The 16,926-nt window shown below is 38.3% G+C and overlaps 1 protein-coding gene across 3 annotated transcripts in view; it reads right to left on the bottom strand.

Moving 5' to 3' along the window:
• Positions 1-16,892, bottom strand: part of PKD2L2 (polycystin 2 like 2, transient receptor potential cation channel) — a 42,860-nt gene extending 25,968 nt beyond the window's left edge. For 2 of the 3 annotated variants that reach the window (XM_041761284.1, XM_041761283.1), the window contains exons 1-8: positions 16,861-16,892; positions 16,041-16,142; positions 13,946-14,079; positions 11,591-11,847; positions 8,372-8,593; positions 5,057-5,285; positions 2,929-3,099; positions 2,470-2,651 (exon numbers count right to left, since the gene is read on the bottom strand). In XM_041761284.1, coding sequence (XP_041617218.1) covers positions 2,470-2,651; positions 2,929-3,099; positions 5,057-5,285; positions 8,372-8,593; positions 11,591-11,847; positions 13,946-14,079; positions 16,041-16,142; positions 16,861-16,891 — 1,328 coding nt within the window. In that variant the 5' untranslated portion in view covers position 16,892. Of the gene's footprint in view, positions 1-2,469; positions 2,652-2,928; positions 3,100-5,052; positions 5,286-8,371; positions 8,594-11,590; positions 11,848-13,945; positions 14,080-16,040; positions 16,143-16,860 lie in introns of all 3 variants that reach the window. The other variant, XM_041761285.1, reaches the window with a different exon arrangement.
• Positions 16,893-16,926: the final 34 nt, after the last annotated feature.

Genomic DNA, 16,926 nt, shown 5'->3' on the forward strand with positions numbered 1-16,926 from the left:
TTGCTCAACACTGATGAATCCTGGAGACATGCTAAGTGAAGTAAATCAGTCATGAAAAGACAGATACTGTATGATCCCACTAAGCACCTAGAGTTAATAAGGGACACACACACACACACACACACACACACACACACAAGGTAGAATGGTGGTTACTGGGGAAGGGGACATGGAGAATTCTTGATTAATAGGCATAGTTTCAGTTTTACAAAAGGAAAAGAGTTCTGGAGATGGATTGTGGTGATGGTGGCACAATATGAATGTGCTTAATCTCACTGAATTGTACACTTAGAAATTGTTAAGGTGGTAAATTTTATGTATATTTTAACATAATAAAAGAAATTCTTATCAACTTAAAGAAAAGCCTTTGGGGCAAGAGAAGCCTTGGATGCTGAGCTTAGTTCTCTGGGTTCTTGCTCTTTGGTTCTGATCACTATCTATTTTTTTTGGTTAGTTCTTCAATGTTATCTGATTTTGTCTAGCTTTTTATTTTTATTTTATTTTTTACTATTTTATTTATTTATTTGAGAGAGAGAGAGAGAGCTAGCTAGAGAGCACAAGCAGGGGGAACGACAGAAGGAGAGGGAGAAGCAGTCTCCCCACTGAGCAGAGAGCCCAACTTGGGGCTTGATTCCAGGACCCTGGGATCATGATCTGAGCTAAAGGCAGACACTTAACTAATGGAGCCACCCAGGTGCCCCTCATCTAGCTTTTTAAATTGTCTTGAATGGAGGTTGATCTGAATAACCTAGCACATTATTACCAAAAGCAGAAGTCCCTTCATTAATGCAATCTAAAGTTGTCTACCTATTTATTCTGCGCCTTATACTTCCTTTCTTCCTCACTATATCAAGTAAGACCAATTTCCAGGTTCTTTATTTTATTTTTTAATTTTTAAAAAATTATTTATTTATTTATTCATGAGAGACCCAGAGAGAGGCAGAAACACAGGCAGAGGGAGAACCAATGCGTGACTAGATCCCCTGGGATCTTGACCTGAGCCAAAAGTAAACACTTAACCGCTGAGCCACCCAGGCATCCCTCCAGGTTCTTTAAATTACTGCATTTATATTCAATGTCCAATACTACTACGTTTTATTATTAAGTAATGCTTGAAATAAGATCCTAGGAAAGGACCAAGAAGTAGGAACTGCAAACATAATTCACTCATGAGAAAGCTAATTAAACTTCGCAGATTATAGGCTGTTTGACATTGGAAAGGATCTTTGGGATTAATTTAGTTCAGTCTCTTCATTTGCAGATAAAGAAATAATGGTCTAGGGACACCCAGGTTGATGGGTGGTTGAGCATCTGCCTTCGGCTCAGGGCGTGATCCCATGGTCCTGGCATCGAGTCCCACGTCGGGCTCCCTGCATGGAGCCTGCTTCTCCCTCTGCCTGTGTCTCTGCCTCTCTCTCTCTCTGTCTCTCATGAATAAATAAAATCTTAAAAAAAAAAAAAAAGAAATAATGGTCTAGAAAAGTTGAATAGCTAGTGGCAGAATTGGAGAGTAGAACTATATCCCCCTTGGTTCCTAGTCCACTCTTTTTTCTACTACTGATTAATAAAGGATTATTCCAGAAATTATTATGGTATTTCTTAGAACTGGCACTTCAAGGATTTCCATGTGGATGGTGAAGACAGAGCAACCTAAAATGTTTCTTTAGACCAAAGTTCTCCCAAAACCAAGTAAAAGGGAATCGACAAGTAATTTTTTCTAAACTAAATAAGTCTCTTGCAGTTTTCCTCAAGGCCGTATGTTAATATGCACTGCAAATTTTCAAAAGAGTGATGCCAAATTTCAAAAACTTATTTAAATATGAAGCCACTTCCCTCCAATCTTGATCTAAGTTACACAGAACATATTTTGAGACTTGATATTTCAGACTATTGTAATTTTCTTACACAAACAGAACTTACTTTACCCAAAAAGGAGAGTAAATTTATTTAAATTATTCACTTAAAAAAAATAAAAAAAGCCTGAATACTTTCTAAGGATTCTACCTGGTAAGTGGTATAAGTTCATTGCATGCTGATTGCTTTATGTGTATAAAAATATTTTCAAAACACAGCTTTGCCAGGTCAGCAAAGGACAATCAGGTGAATATCAGTAGAAGGATTCTGAAGGTAGAGCCCTTAAAGAAAAACATTTAAGCTTTCTTTTCTCCAGACAATAAATATCATAGAGACATAGAGGCCAATTTCTGTTATATCTGATAAAATTTTTACCAGTGAAAAATTATTTTTCTAACTTGACCTCTTAACATTTAAAAAATGGACTGTACTATCCATTTGGATCTTTTAATGCTAAATACTACTTTGAGTGTGACCAGGTATTTTGCTATCAGTGAAAATAAAAAGCCAAGTCTAAATTTATTAAAACATACGTTACTACTTATTACAGGCCTTTCCATGATTTTTTTTTCTTACAAGCTAGTAAATACAATTACATTTACACTAGCAGCTTACATGGCATTTTGAAAAGTGGAAAAGTCGTCAACTTGTGATCCAAAAACGAGAAATCCTAACTGAGCATAAGCAAAGAATATTATAAAAAACATGATGGCAAATCCTACTATGTCTTTGAGACAGCGAGACAAGGTTGATGACAGCTGAGACATTGTCTTATTAAAGCTTATAAATTTGAATATCTGAAAAAGAACAAAGTTAATTGAAACAGGAATAATATAATTATTTAGAGTGAGTAAAATTAATTTCAGAAAAAAAATTGCTTCAAATTAAAGGAAGTACTTAATGATAGGAGTGTTTGAGGATTTGCCCGCAATCATTGCAAGGCCAAGCTACTTTTAAAATTACTTTGTAGTTAAGAAAATCCTCCCCCCCCATAATTTGCAGCTTTAGTTCCTGTTTTGCTATCCAATACAGTAAAAAAATATATCTGGTGTATTTAATATAAATTATAAATACCTTTATCCATGCAAAAAAGATGGTGATAGCAATTACATTGTTGTAATAAGTGTGCCAATATGCAAGAAAATAGAAGTCTGAATATTTTTCAGTATTTTTTAACAGGTCTCCAAGTAAGAGAAAAATTTGTACATTACAGTATATGTTGAAGGTAACAGTCACAAAACACAACTGAGTGGAAAAATAAGAAAAGTTAAATTAGAGACAATTTCTACTTCTAAATCTCCTGCAGCCTATGAACAGACACAGGAAAAAGTTCCCCAGAAGTTTAAAAAAGAAGGGAGAATTAAGGTGAAGGCTTTTACATGAATGGAAATAAATCTCAACTTAATGAAGTTTATGATAGCATCAGGATCACAAAAGTACAAAAATACTGATCACCTGACCAACCTAATCTATCTGCCTGAGTCATGAAGCACAAATTTATAAAATATTATTCTGATAAGACTGCATTTCTGCCTCATGTAACTATGTGATTCTTAGAAGCCTATTTTTATTTGTCTTTCATTCCAATGTAGTTGACAGGTAGGGTTATATTAGTTTCAGGTGTACTGTGTAGTAGTTCAACACGTCCATACACATGATACCTAAAAGTTTAATATCTTCTACCTTGCCACACTAAAAAGAATTTTTCCTGTGGAAAAAAAAAAAAGCCCTTTGAGAGCCCTTTGACAATTCTTCTGGAAGAGGATTTCAGAACCAGGGTATGTCAGGCATCACAGCTTTCTAACTGTCATGAAAATCTTCCTTTAACATCCTTGGCCTGAAATGATCATAGTTAAACATTCAATGTCATGTTGTGTGTTAAATACTAAATGAGGACACCAGAGATGTAGGTGGCACATTTCCTCACTATGAGAAACTTTTTTTTTTTTTTTTTTTAATTTTTTATTTATTTATGATAGTCACAGAGAGAGAGAGAGGGGCAGAGATACAGGCAGAGGGAGAAGCAGGCTCCATGCACCGGGAGCCCGACGTGGGATTCGATCCCGGGTCTCCAGGATCGCGCCCTGGGCCAAAGGCAGGCGCCAAACCGCTGCGCCACCCAGGGATCCCTATGAGAAACTTTTTTTAAAAAAAGATTTTATTTATTTATTCATGAGAGACACAGAGAAAGAGAGAGGCAGAGACACAGGCAGAGGGAGAAGCAGGCTCCACGCAGGGAGCCTGACGTGGGACTCGATCCTGGATCTCCGGTATCACGCTCTGGGCTGAAGGCGGTGCTAAACCGCTGAGCCACCCATGCTGGCCAAGAAAGTTAATCTCATTTTGAGAAACAAAACCTGTATCCTGGATTGGCTCTAAGTGTCAATAGGAGCGTAGAAGCCAGAAATGTTTGTTCATTGTTCCTAAGACTAATGTCTTGCCATCTGCCGACCTCTGTGTATTTTAGTACGTTCCAGTGATGAGAACTGGCAGTTTCTGGAATTTCTTTCAGAGACTGTCTCCCCAGTCCTGGTGTTCTCTGTACCTAGGAGCTACCCTCTGTTGCTCACTACCGCCTGCCCCTCCTCTCAGTATTCTTTCTAGGCTTGATTTTGCATATTCTTTCAAAATTCAGTGTAAAGAGGAAAGTGGATTAAGGCAACATAGCAGAGCACATGTCCAAAAAATAACCACGATTTTCAACATGAGGTGCTATAAGAAACACATTTTTTTGAGGGGAGGGAGACCTGTGCTCATTAAATCCTAATACCTATACAATCACCTGTTCTTCTAAGTTTATGCTGATTCTTTCAAGGACCAAATCAGGAAGGAAAAAAGAAATAAGACTTCTAGGGATCCCTGGGTGGTTCAGTGGTGCCTTTGGCCCAGGGCGTGATCCTGGGGTCCTGGGATCAAGTCCTGCATCGGGTTCCCTGCATGGAGCCTGCTTCTCTCTCTGCCTGTGTCTCTGCCTCTCTCTCTCGCTCTCTGTCTCTCATGGGTAAATAAATAAAATATTTTTTAAAAAATAAGACTTCTTAGTTTTGGAGGCATACTAATGGTGTGACAGTTCTTTTTATGATCGATACTTGCAGCTTTTAAAGTAAGTCCCAGATGAACAGAAAATCCTGCTTTTTATACCTCCCTCCATGGAGAGTTCAGATGTGATTCCCTCCAACCATACACAGGAATGTATACTTACCACCAAGAGTAGTAATTCTAGCCAGTTCCAAACACTTTTGAAATAGGCAGACTTAAATTCTCTTATTTTTTGGGCTTCTTGTGTTGTGAAGACAATAAGAAAAATACAAAATGTGATTTCACAGGAAGCAATGATATAATCATAGTAGCTAACGTATCTGAGGAGCTTCACAGAGTAAAACTGCCAGGAAGTAATTATTCCTCCGGTTGCCGGGAATTCTGCCGCCAATCTGTAAAATTAGGTTGTGAGGGTAACTGTGCATTTATTTCAAGCATTTAGATTTCAGTGCCTAGCTCAGTGTGCAACTTCTGGGATGATGTGTACTGTAATAATTGGTTATTTTGTACAAAATATGTCCTCTGGGATCATGTTGTTTAATACACACGGAATTCTAGTGCACTCACTTATCTTTTTAATGGCTATGCTTCTTTTGTACTCTGAATATTCAGTGGTCAAAGACCAATGTACTTGAGAAAAGTAAGATGTGATTTTAGCCAGACATTCTTTCTACTCTGTGTTCAGCTTGCTTGGTCATGACAGGGAATTCTATTTTATCTCCACAGGAGAATGAGATGATGTTCAAGAAAATGCTATACTGTTACTTACTGGTTTTTTTTTTTTTTTTAAGATTTTATTTATTAATGAGAAACAGAGAGAGAGGCAGAGACACCGGCAGAGGGAGAAGCAGGCTCCATGCAGGGAGCCCGACGTGGGACTGGATCCCGGGTCTCCAGGATCAGGCCCTGGGCCTAAGGCGGCGCTAAACGGCTGAGCCACCTGGGCTGCCCACTGTTACTTACTGTTATTAATCAGTACTCCTCCCCCCCCCCCCCCCCCGCCCAGAATACATAATTCTTGAATATTTCAGAGAAGGAAAATACCCTCTCCTCCTTTAGATTATCAGAGACATGTCTTGCTTCTAAGGGTCAAGATTACATATTCTACTAAAACAAATGTTTCTTGTTTACTTTAGGCACACGATGTTGGATTCAAGGATCTACAGGCAAATACAAGGTTAAAAATGAATTCCAACACTAAATTTAAAGGTTTTGAAGTTGTTCACTGTATGTCTACTCTTCTCTGTAACTTCAAATAACTAAGAATTGGCAGCAATTTAAGGAACCCAGTATCTCTATCATAATGTAATTATTCCGACTGTTACTCCTATATTAGCAAATACTGGTAGTGGAAGAAGGTGCTGCCAAAAAACCCCAAAAACCAGTTAAAGAGAAACCAGAACTGTTTGTTTTTGCTTTGCACGTAGTAGGTGTGGAATGGTGAGTGAGTGCAGTGAGAGGAATTCAAGATTTTGATCTGAAGTTGTACACTCGTGGAAAGGGAAAAAAAGAACAGCATTCAGTTCAGTTTGCCAGACATGTTTACAAAAGGAAAATCAATGGATAAGGTCTTAAGTAACGTGTTCCCATATAACTACTTACTAGGTATACAACCCGTTTAAAGTTTCAAAATCTGGTTTCTAAAAAGTAGCATTTAAGACAGAAACATAGAATAAGCAGAAACCCCAGAGACAGGAAAGCTGCACTTCGTCTAGTGTAACAAGGAGTTCTCCACATGATTTTAAGCCAGTTATCCCAATGTTTTTCCTCACATTTAAGACATAAAAATGATTTGTATTCTTCACTTTATTATGAGCAGGACTGTTGGAAAAAGTGATTAATGTTGGTAAAAAAAGCTCTGACTTAATAAATTTATTAAAAAAATAAAAATAAATAAAATCTTTTTTTAAAAAAACTGATTCCCTGAAAGAAGAGAAAAAAACTATAAATTACATAATGTCCATTGGCTACTTAAGACAATCAATTTGTTTTATTCATTTTATTCATTTTTCCAGATTTTAAAGGCCATGGTTGTGTTTCACTGTCCCTGTTGAACAAAATCCCCTTATCAGAGTAGACACCAATTCCGTATTCCATTCAGAGTAAAAATGTAAGACTCATGGGAGAGATGTAAGGCTCACTGAGATTTCAGTAGATACTACTGTTTGCTTGTCTAGTGGTAATTATCCCATTCCTCTTTTCTATCAGAATCCTGATTGTATCAGGTATCCACTCATTCCCAGATCATTCAGAAGAAGCTGATTCAACCCGATCCAATCATGGATCAATGGATCCATGGATCAAACAGATCCAATCATGGTAATCCTCTTTACTTTGTCAGTGTTTGATTCTAGAACATGGGCCTAAAGCTAATTAGCATGGTCCAGGTTAGGCAAATGACCTAGGATCATCAGACTACAGACTAATGGAAAGAATTTTTCTCTTTAGAGGGTTCTCTCCCCCTGCCTTCTCTTTCTTTTTCTCCTCCACCACCTCCTCCTCTTCCTCATAAGGAAATGCCTCTTATCATCTTCCCTGGGTCCAAATCACCTGGGTGTGTCCTTCTCATGTAATGGTAGAAATGCAAGGGAACAAGTTTAAAATACAAACTCATTTCAAACTTCTGCTTGTATCTCATCTGCTCCCATTCTGTTGACCACATCCAGTCACAAGGCTGAGCCCAGCATCAGGAGCCGGGTGTAAGTGTACCTGGCCTTGGGTGGCAGAGCACTTGGGTGGCAAGGTTACATGGCAAAGATGTGAAGAATGGGGGCCATTTTTGCAAATCACCACAGGCTCTAATCATTTCTAGGATATGGGCTATTGGTGTATATTGTTTGGAACTTAAATTGTTTATTCTTGAGACAAAAATTAATAACTTAATGAAGAAGCTCATTCTGAAAGGACATCAACAGATTTGAATGATCTAGAGGAAGAAATCAAGACTAAACGTTAGATCTGCACAGCTGCAGAATGACAACAGGACTATATATCCTTAATATAAAACATACTATAATTCTCCATTTTCTTGAATATATCTCAAAACAATGAAACAATGAATATGATGTTGCTTTACCATAGTTTTCATTATTGGCATAACTACATTATATTTGAGGCTTATGATTTTTTTTTTAAGTAGGCTCCAGGCCCAGTGTGGAACCCAACATGGTGCTTGGACTCATGACTGTGAGATCAAAGCCTGAGATGAGATCAAGAGTCAGATGCTTAACCAATTGAGCCACCCAGGCACCCCTGGGGCTTATGATTTAAATCTCAGTACGCACACAAACTGGAAACCCTAATGAGGGCTCTGGATGTTATACATGCATGCATGTATTTGAAATAGGCTACACACCAATGTAGGGCCCAAACTCATGACCCTGATCAAAAGTCCTGCTCCAGTGACTGAGCCAGCCAACCGCCCCTTTGGAAGCTTTTTAAATTCAAGAGACTAATAAAGAGGTTTTGAGTTACTTACCTGATAATGCAAAACAGGTTTACATTAGCATTGTATAATGAAAAATCAATAAAAATAACTCTAGTCCCTCTTGTGATCCAGCTGTTCAGTTTAAGGTCAACAAACTTGTTTTTTGTTTCAGATTTTGATTTTGATAAAGTGAAAATAAATCCCCCATTTTGGTAAACACCAACAAATCCCCAGTGCCAAGGGGAGGAACTAGTAGGAGCAGCATACTTCCATCTGTTAGGTATAAAAAGAATAACGGAGAGACGAGAAAGCCTGACTGAGATGTATTCTAAGAATTTATGGTATCTTAAAAAAAAGCAGTATTAAGTTCATAAGTATTATAGTAGTTTTGAAGCAAGACAATGAGTTAAGGATTTAGTATGTTTTCATTTTTTAGTGTTTAGTGTGGACAACACACTGGACTAGATGCTATGAGAAAAGGTTTTAAAAAAATCCATTTGTTGCCTCAAGGAATTTATAATCTAGAAAACCATGACTGAGTTTTTTTTTTCTTTAATACATGTTTCTGTTGTCTTATGAGATCTTTAGTCTTTTTATAGGACAAGAATATCAAGCACTATGATTCAGAAATACTTGTCTCCATACGGTAAAAGAGGAGCTTCGTAGTCTGTCTTCTACAGGTCATATGCCATGTATAAATGTCAATAAACAAGGGCTTTCCTACAATGTCTAGATCGTTAAATAGGTATTTTTTTTTTTAAATTTATGTAGTCATACAGAGAGAGAGAGAGAGAGAGAGAGAGAGAGAGGCAGAGACATAGGCAGAGGGAGAAGCAGGCTCCATGCACCGGGAGCCTGATGTGGGATTCGATCCCGGGTCTCCAGGATCGCGCCCTGAGCCAAAGGCAGGCGCCAAACCGCTGCGCCACCCAGGGATCCCTAAATAGGTATTTTAATGCAAGTTCATAAATCAAAGTAAAATATGCATAACTGAATTTTGTTTCCATCCTATTTATTTATTTATCAAGAATGAGCAAGTACATGTGAGGTGGGGAGGGGAAGAGGGAGAGAGAGAGAATCCCAAGTGGACTCCATGCTTAGTGTGGAGGGGGAGGCCGGTCTGATCCCCCAACCCTGAGATCATGACCTGAGCTGATAATCAAGAGTCCCATGCTCAACTGAATGAGCCATCCAGGCGCCCCATCCTTTCTACTTTTAATTATGGGATATCAAAAAATAAAGTCTTGACTCCTCATTTAAGTCCTTGTTCGGTCTCCCCAAACAGGATTTGAATGATTTCCCAAAGGTGCACTGCACTGCTTAAACTCATTTTTCTATTAATATTAATAGTACTGTGTTTGTTTTCAGGAGGGGGGAAAAGTGATACCACTAAGAAAAAACACTCAGATTTAATGAAAATTCCATTGTATTTTTGAGTGTTTTCCACATGGTTGTTAAACTGGAACAAAAACATTTGTTACACCAATCCTCTCCTACTTCCAATTTTTTATGTTTTTAATTAGTGAATGTTACATTTTAGATAGACAAACATGCCCAGACTGATGCTTATTTTGGTTGTTAGGGAATAACAAGTACTGTAATTCCAAATCTGTGGTGTTAATTTTGGTATTTATTTATTTGTAAATATTTTATTTATTTATTCATAAGAGATAGAGAGGCAGAGACACAGGCAGAGGGAGAAGCGGGCTCCCTTTGGGGAGCCCGATGTGGGACTTGATCCCAGGACCCCAGGATCACGCCTTGGGCCGAAGGCAGACAGTCTACTGCTGAGCCACCCAAGTGTCCCTAATTTTGATATTTAAATTAATTGTAGGGATCCCTGGGTGGCGCAGCGGTTTGGCGCCTGCCTTTGGCCCAGGGCGCGATCCTGGAGACCCGGGATCGAATCCCACATCAGGCTCCCGGCGCATGGAGCCTGCTTCTCCCTCCGCCTGTGTCTCTGCCTCTCTTTCTCTCTGTATGACTATCATAAATAAATAAAATTAAAAAAAAATTTAAATTAATTGTAGTTGTTTGTGGAGATTTTGGAATAATAGAATACCTAACAGATTAGTTTTCAGATTCCAATTTAAGATGTTCAATTGAATAACTGATTTATTTTGTAATTTTTCATTGAAAGAGTAGTATATAGTACTGTAATATCTAAGAGAATATGTCACCATACTTTTGAGTTTATTAGATTTCTAAGAATTATACAAGCACTTTATTATTCTAAAGTATAACCAAAAACTTAACACAAAGAAAAAATGAGTCAACAAAAACTGCAAAGCAGTGATTAATCTTGGGGCTACAGAGGAGGTTGTTGAAGAAAAGCAATGTAATCATTGCTCATATTTATAATATAAACATTGACTAATGATTAGCAAAAATTAAGATCTAACTACAGGCTAAGAGAAATGGGAAGTTATGTGTAGAGGGAGGGACAGAGGACAGACACCTTTCATGACGGAGACAAGAGATACATGTAACTGTAAAATCAAGTAACAGCAGGATAAGCACATCATTTAGAAATAGGAAGTACACCAGAAGAAACAACTAGAAGAGCTCAAAGAAGCTGCTTCTAGAAAATTGTATCATTTTGATAAATATTACATTAAAAAATTTGTTCCCTCTCCCTATGATTTTCATAGGATCATAAAAGCAATGATACCAGAATCTTCTGTATTAAGGGGAGGCAATGTCAGTGGTTTCAGGTTTTATGTTTTCAGTATAGACATGAGTGTACATCAGCATTAGCCTCAGCCAATTTGGAGAACACTGCTGTAATATCTTTGGAAGACATCATCAGATGCAATGCCTTCAGAGCATAACTGCTCCTCTTCCATATTGGCAGTAACACAAGATATCACTGAGGCGAGCCAGAGTGAGGAAGGAGGAAAGCAGCAGGGCACATCTAAGATACTCCCTAGGGGTCCCAAGACACTTTTGGGATGTGTCTGAGGGAGTCTGGTCAGAGACAGAAAAACTGATTGAGTATTGTAAAAGCAAAAATGGATGCTTTACCTTATGTCCAAAATGACTTAGCACTTCACAATCTATTAGAAAAAATACTCTTAATATCCTTTGGTAATCAAAATAACACATTCACTCTTACTTTTCTAAACACCGCTCCTTCCTTTGATACTATTATTAAAATAGTCTCCTTACCTGTCAGACCATTGTTGGTATTATTTGGAAAAAAAATATATTTTCCTGATTTTTTTAAAAAACATATAATGGTAAGATGTTAGAAAAAGTTACGTTACTTACTCAGTTTCCTGTTTAAGGCCAAATTCATCCATGTCTTCACTTTTAGAAGTATATTTGTCATAACATTCTTTCATCAAAGACTGAAAAGATGAATAGACTTTGCATGTGTTGTTGCGGACTTTTAGTTGACGGACTCTGGGGACTCCTAAAAGTATGTTCTCGTAGTAGATGCGACTGCTGTTCTTTAAATCATACAACGTCTTGTTAGTGTACCATGAGTCCCAGTATAGACCTTCCAAAAGGGGTCCTTCCATAAACTTCATATAGAAAGATAAATGTTATGGGAAAAATATTTTCATGTCAATTGTATAAGAGAATCTACATTCAAAATGTTATCTTAAGACCATGAAAATCAATGATTTTCAGGAGTATGAAAACTACTGACCAAGTCACCACTAGTATTAAAGGAAATGAATTCAATGATGATAATGAAGATGGTTAACATTCACTAAACTCTGTGTACTATGCACTGCTCTAGCATTGCCATTTAAGGATTTTTAAAATTACAAATATTAATTCATTTAATTTCACAACCCTTCTTCTCCCTTTGAGGGTATATTGAAAACTGTCCCCAATACATGAGTATATAAACCCATAGTCACACACTCATGGTGTCATGACCACAAATCATGACTTCCCCTCAAAGTTGTCTGTTCTCCATTCCCACCAGCTCCAGTGGTGATGACTGCTACTCCTTCCTGGCTTTGCCCTTGTAAGAGATCCTAAACCCAGGATTCTGTTTTTTCTCTCCTGCATTTGTCTTGTCATTGGCCACGCATACTTCAAGACAGCACGATGAAAAAAAGCAGGGTGAACTCTATTCCTAGTTTTGGGGAAGATATCTTTGTTCTTTTGTATTTCATCTGACCTATACCAATGACCTCTAATCATCTGCTTCTCATCTCAAACTTCCCCTCTAACACTAAAGAAGGACCCTGCCTCCTTCCTAAGTTTCAGATTCCCAGCATGGCATTCATAATTTGACCTCTGTTCAATTCATAGTTTGGCCTTTTTTTTTAAACCTCATTTTCTATATTCCTATAATGCCAAACATAGCTCCATGTGTAGAATTACTTATAGCACATAACCTAAAACGCCCTCCTGGTACGCATCCTTGAAAACGCAACTGAATTGTAATCAACTCTGGAAAACCTTCCTATCTCTTCCTTATATGTCCTAATGTGTGTGACTTGGTACCTGAAAATTCCATTCTCTTAATTGTTCTTTCCTAATAATGTGAGCATCTTGCTAAGTTAAATGTAATGGAAAAAACAAACCTATTCCAAAGGTGAAGGAGTTATACTCTCACATAATTAAAAACACTATAAAGTTATATTTTGCATATGTACTCTTTATTATTATACTTGATTGTATACTGTACACTACTGTAATACACACAGTACAGGGCTGTATACCAAAATTATATACATTTCACTTAATGGGCCATTTAAGGATTTTTTTAAAGTTTTATTTTTTTTATTAATCTCTATACCCAAAGTGAGGCTCGAACCCATAGCCCGGAGATCAAGAGTTCCATGCCCTTCACTAAGCCAGTGAGGCATTCACACTTAAGGATTTTTTTTTTTTAAGATTTTATTTATTTATTCATGAGAGACAGGCAGAGAGAGAGAGAGAGAGACAGAGAGACAGAGAAACAGAAGAGGCAGAGACACAGGCAGAGGGAGAAGCAGGTTCTATGCAGGGAGCCTAACATGGGACTCAATCCCGGGTCTCCAGGATCACGCCCTGGGCTGAAGGCGGCGCTAAACCGCTGAGCCACCGGGGCTGCCCCACACTTAAGGATTTTTTTTTTTTATGATAGTCAGAGAGAGAGAGAGAGAGAGAGAGAGAGAGAGAGAGAGAGAGGCAGAGACACAGGCAGAGGGAGAAGCAGGCTCCATGCACCGGGAGCCTGACGTGGGATTCGATCCCGGGTCTCCAGGATCGCGCCCTGGGCCAAAGGCAGGCGCCAAACCGCTGCGCCACCCAGGGATCCCGACCCCTTAAGGATTTTTTAAGAATAATTTTCACTATATACAATTACAGTTTGACACAGATCCTAACTTCACATAAGCAAGTCTACTATTTTCTAAATAATAATGTTAAAAAGGATAATTTTTTAAATTATGCAATGATAATGCTAAAAAAGGGATAATTTTTTAAAATTCTAAGAACTCTGTTACAATGAGAGCATAGGTTCTCCATATACACTGATTGGCTGATTCTAAAAGTTTAAAGGAACGATATTCATTTTTATTCATTCCTTCAACAAATGTCTCCAGTGCCTATTATGTGTGCCAAGAGTTAGTTTATGCAATACCAAAAGCTACTTCATTCTGTCACATGATACCTTACCTTCCAAAAATCAGTTATGCTGCGTATAGATTTAAAGTTGGTTCTTTCATCACCAGGCACAGAAGTGTCCAAAAATAAAGATGACATAACTTTGTTTAAGTAATACATATGTGGGTTTACCATCCCAAAAGTCACTAAAGAAAAGAATTTTTGTTTAAAAATTTATTCTTAAAAACTGTTTATCAGGATTAAAAATTAAATTTTGTTCCCCATTTTGTTTCGAAAATTCAAATTTTTTGACTAATTATAAAAAGTAATTAAAAAAAGAAAACAGAAATATACAAAACAGGAAGAAGTTGCTAGACTTAGGTTTAGCATGTATTCTTCAGATTTTCCCATATGCCTACACATTTATAAAGAAAATAAATTTATTTTTACAGAAATGAGATCACATTATGCATACTATTCTCCAAGCTTTTTCTCTATTTTGAGTAGACAATGTAATGTAGTGAATAAAGCTATGGACTCTGAATTCAAACAGATAACAATTTGAATCCTAACATAAGGATGACATCTCTTCCCTCATAGTTTTGAGAAGTGAGGTAATGCATATGGAACATTTAAAACCATGTTTTGGCATATGATAATTTTAAAAATTAACTACTATTTGTTCAATTTCAAGGGTAGGTGGGTAGGTTTTATAGCAGGGTCTTTCTTTTCTTTTTGTTTGTTTATGATAGTCACAGAGAGAGAGAGAGAGAGAGAGGCAGAGACACAAGCAGTCTCCATGCACCGGGAGCCCAACATGGGATTCGATCCCGGGTCTCCAGGATCGTGCCCTGGGCCAAAGGCAGGCACCAAACCACTGCGCCACCTAGGGATCCCCAGGGTCTTTCTTCAATATGACTAAATAGGTCTTTTTTTTTTTTTTTTGCTAGAAGCCTTTTAGTTTTTACCAATATCTATCTTCAACATTATTCTATAGCATATAAGCCTATGCCATACTTTAATGTTCCATATTATTTCATTGTAAATACCAAAATTTTAAACAAATCCTGTCTTTTTTTTTTTTTTTTACAAATCCTCTGTTGATAAAGCTTTAAGTTGCTTTCAGTTCTTCCTAATTATAAAATTTTTTTTAATGTCTCTGAATAGTGAAAATTTGATTTTTATATTTTTCCATTCCTTTAATGTTCTGTAAGAAGCATTTAAAAACCAGTCTAGGGATCCCTGGGTGGCGCAGCCGTTTGGCGCCTGCCTTTGGCCCAGGGCGCGATCCTGGAGACCCGGGATCGAATCCCACATCAGGCTCCCGGTGCATGGAGCCTGCTTCTCCCTCCGCCTGTGTCTCTGCCTCTCTCTCTCTGTGACTATCATAAATAAATAAAAATTAAAAAAAAAAAAAAACCAGTCTAAGTTGTCTTAATTTATAAGATCTAGAATTGTCTTTTTAATCAAGATCTTACTCAAACTCACTCCTACTCCAACTAGTTAGCTGATAACGTAATTGCCAGTATGCAGGCCATATCAACGTGAGAGAAGTCTGGCCAATGAGCTTATACCTACTGTTCGCTGGGTGCTCTAATGATGAGATGCTCTTTACTACTGATTCAGTCAATGCTCTTGACCCACAGAAAGGAAAAATGCAGATTGAGATGTTTTCCCAGTCTCCTTAAAGATTTGCATTGATCCATACATACCTTCTGCGACTCAGCACCAGCATATTTTACTACTAACTGTGCAATAGGCCAGAGAAAAAACAAAGCAGACACCAGGACTAACTTCTTTGGTCTCGTGTGTAGAATGACCTATGAAACTGAGCTAATGTATTCACATGGCTCTAGCAGAAATCGTGTCAACATTGCCAAGTCAAGGGTACAATTATATTCAGGATAGAACTGAAAACTGAAAGGAACAGTTCAGTGTCGTCCATGAAAGGTTTTCATTACATCTGTGACCTCAGCAAAGCTTTGCCCTTTAAGAAATGGAAACAGTACCATCTACATGAATTAGAGGTAAGTCTAAAATGTGGTAGCTATTTTATTTCACAGGTCTTAGTCTGAGAGCCTATGGTTCATAAAGTGCATGTTTTACTTTTCACCTCCACATGACGTCTTAGTTCAAACAGTGTCTTCATCTACATCTGCATACTTACATATACATAGGTTTATTAAAAAAATAAAGTAGAGTGCCAACTCCTGAAGTGTGGTTCTAATTTCTACTTCCTTTCTGTATTGCAGCTTAGGTTTCGGAGTCCCTGCGAGACACAAAACAAACTGGTTCCTTACATTATTACGCAGTTTATAATGTATACAAATTACGATGATGGGAAAACACGGCCACTTTTAGCTGGTAACACTCTGTGAAGGAGAGCTCCAAGGGCTTCTGGTTATTTATTTATTTTACTCTCACTTTTACTTAGGAGTAATAATTACTAACATTTCTCATGGATGGTGAGCGGGCGGTCACTTTACGACTCAACACTAATGAATTTTATATATTACGTTTCCTCAGAAGCCCCGTCTGAAAGTGAAAAAAGCAAAATACAAAAAAAAAAAAAAAAAAAAAGGAAAAAAGAAAAAAACCCCACCCATTTGTTCCTAGTCGTTTTCTCTACCGTCTACACTGCTGCTCGGGAAGGCTGGATCCCGCTGGAGGAGGAAGGACCCCGCCTGGGTCTTATAAGGGAAGACTCCCCAGATCAGGAAAGGGCATCGCAGGATGGCCTAGCGACGGCCTGTGTGCAGCCCGGAGCCTCCAGCTCGAGCCCCGGCGCCACATCGCCTCCAAGCGTCAGTTTTCCCATCTGTGAAAAGGGACCGGTGTCCACCCCTCCTCACGGGAAGGCTGTGCGGGCTAAACGTGCTGGGAATCCTAGCTTTCCCGTGAACACACACGGGGCTCCGCCGCTCCTTCCACGCTCCTTGTAATTGCAAGTCGGCCCAGCCCCACCGCGCCTTAGGGTCACCGCTCACCACCACGGTGCCACCTCGACGCCTCCGCCATGGCGGACCTGGACAACGACGCCCGTTCGGCCTCCC

Source organism: Vulpes lagopus, chromosome 7, assembly GCF_018345385.1.
Source record: "Vulpes lagopus strain Blue_001 chromosome 7, ASM1834538v1, whole genome shotgun sequence".
NCBI classification, from domain to species: domain Eukaryota; kingdom Metazoa; phylum Chordata; class Mammalia; order Carnivora; family Canidae; genus Vulpes; species Vulpes lagopus.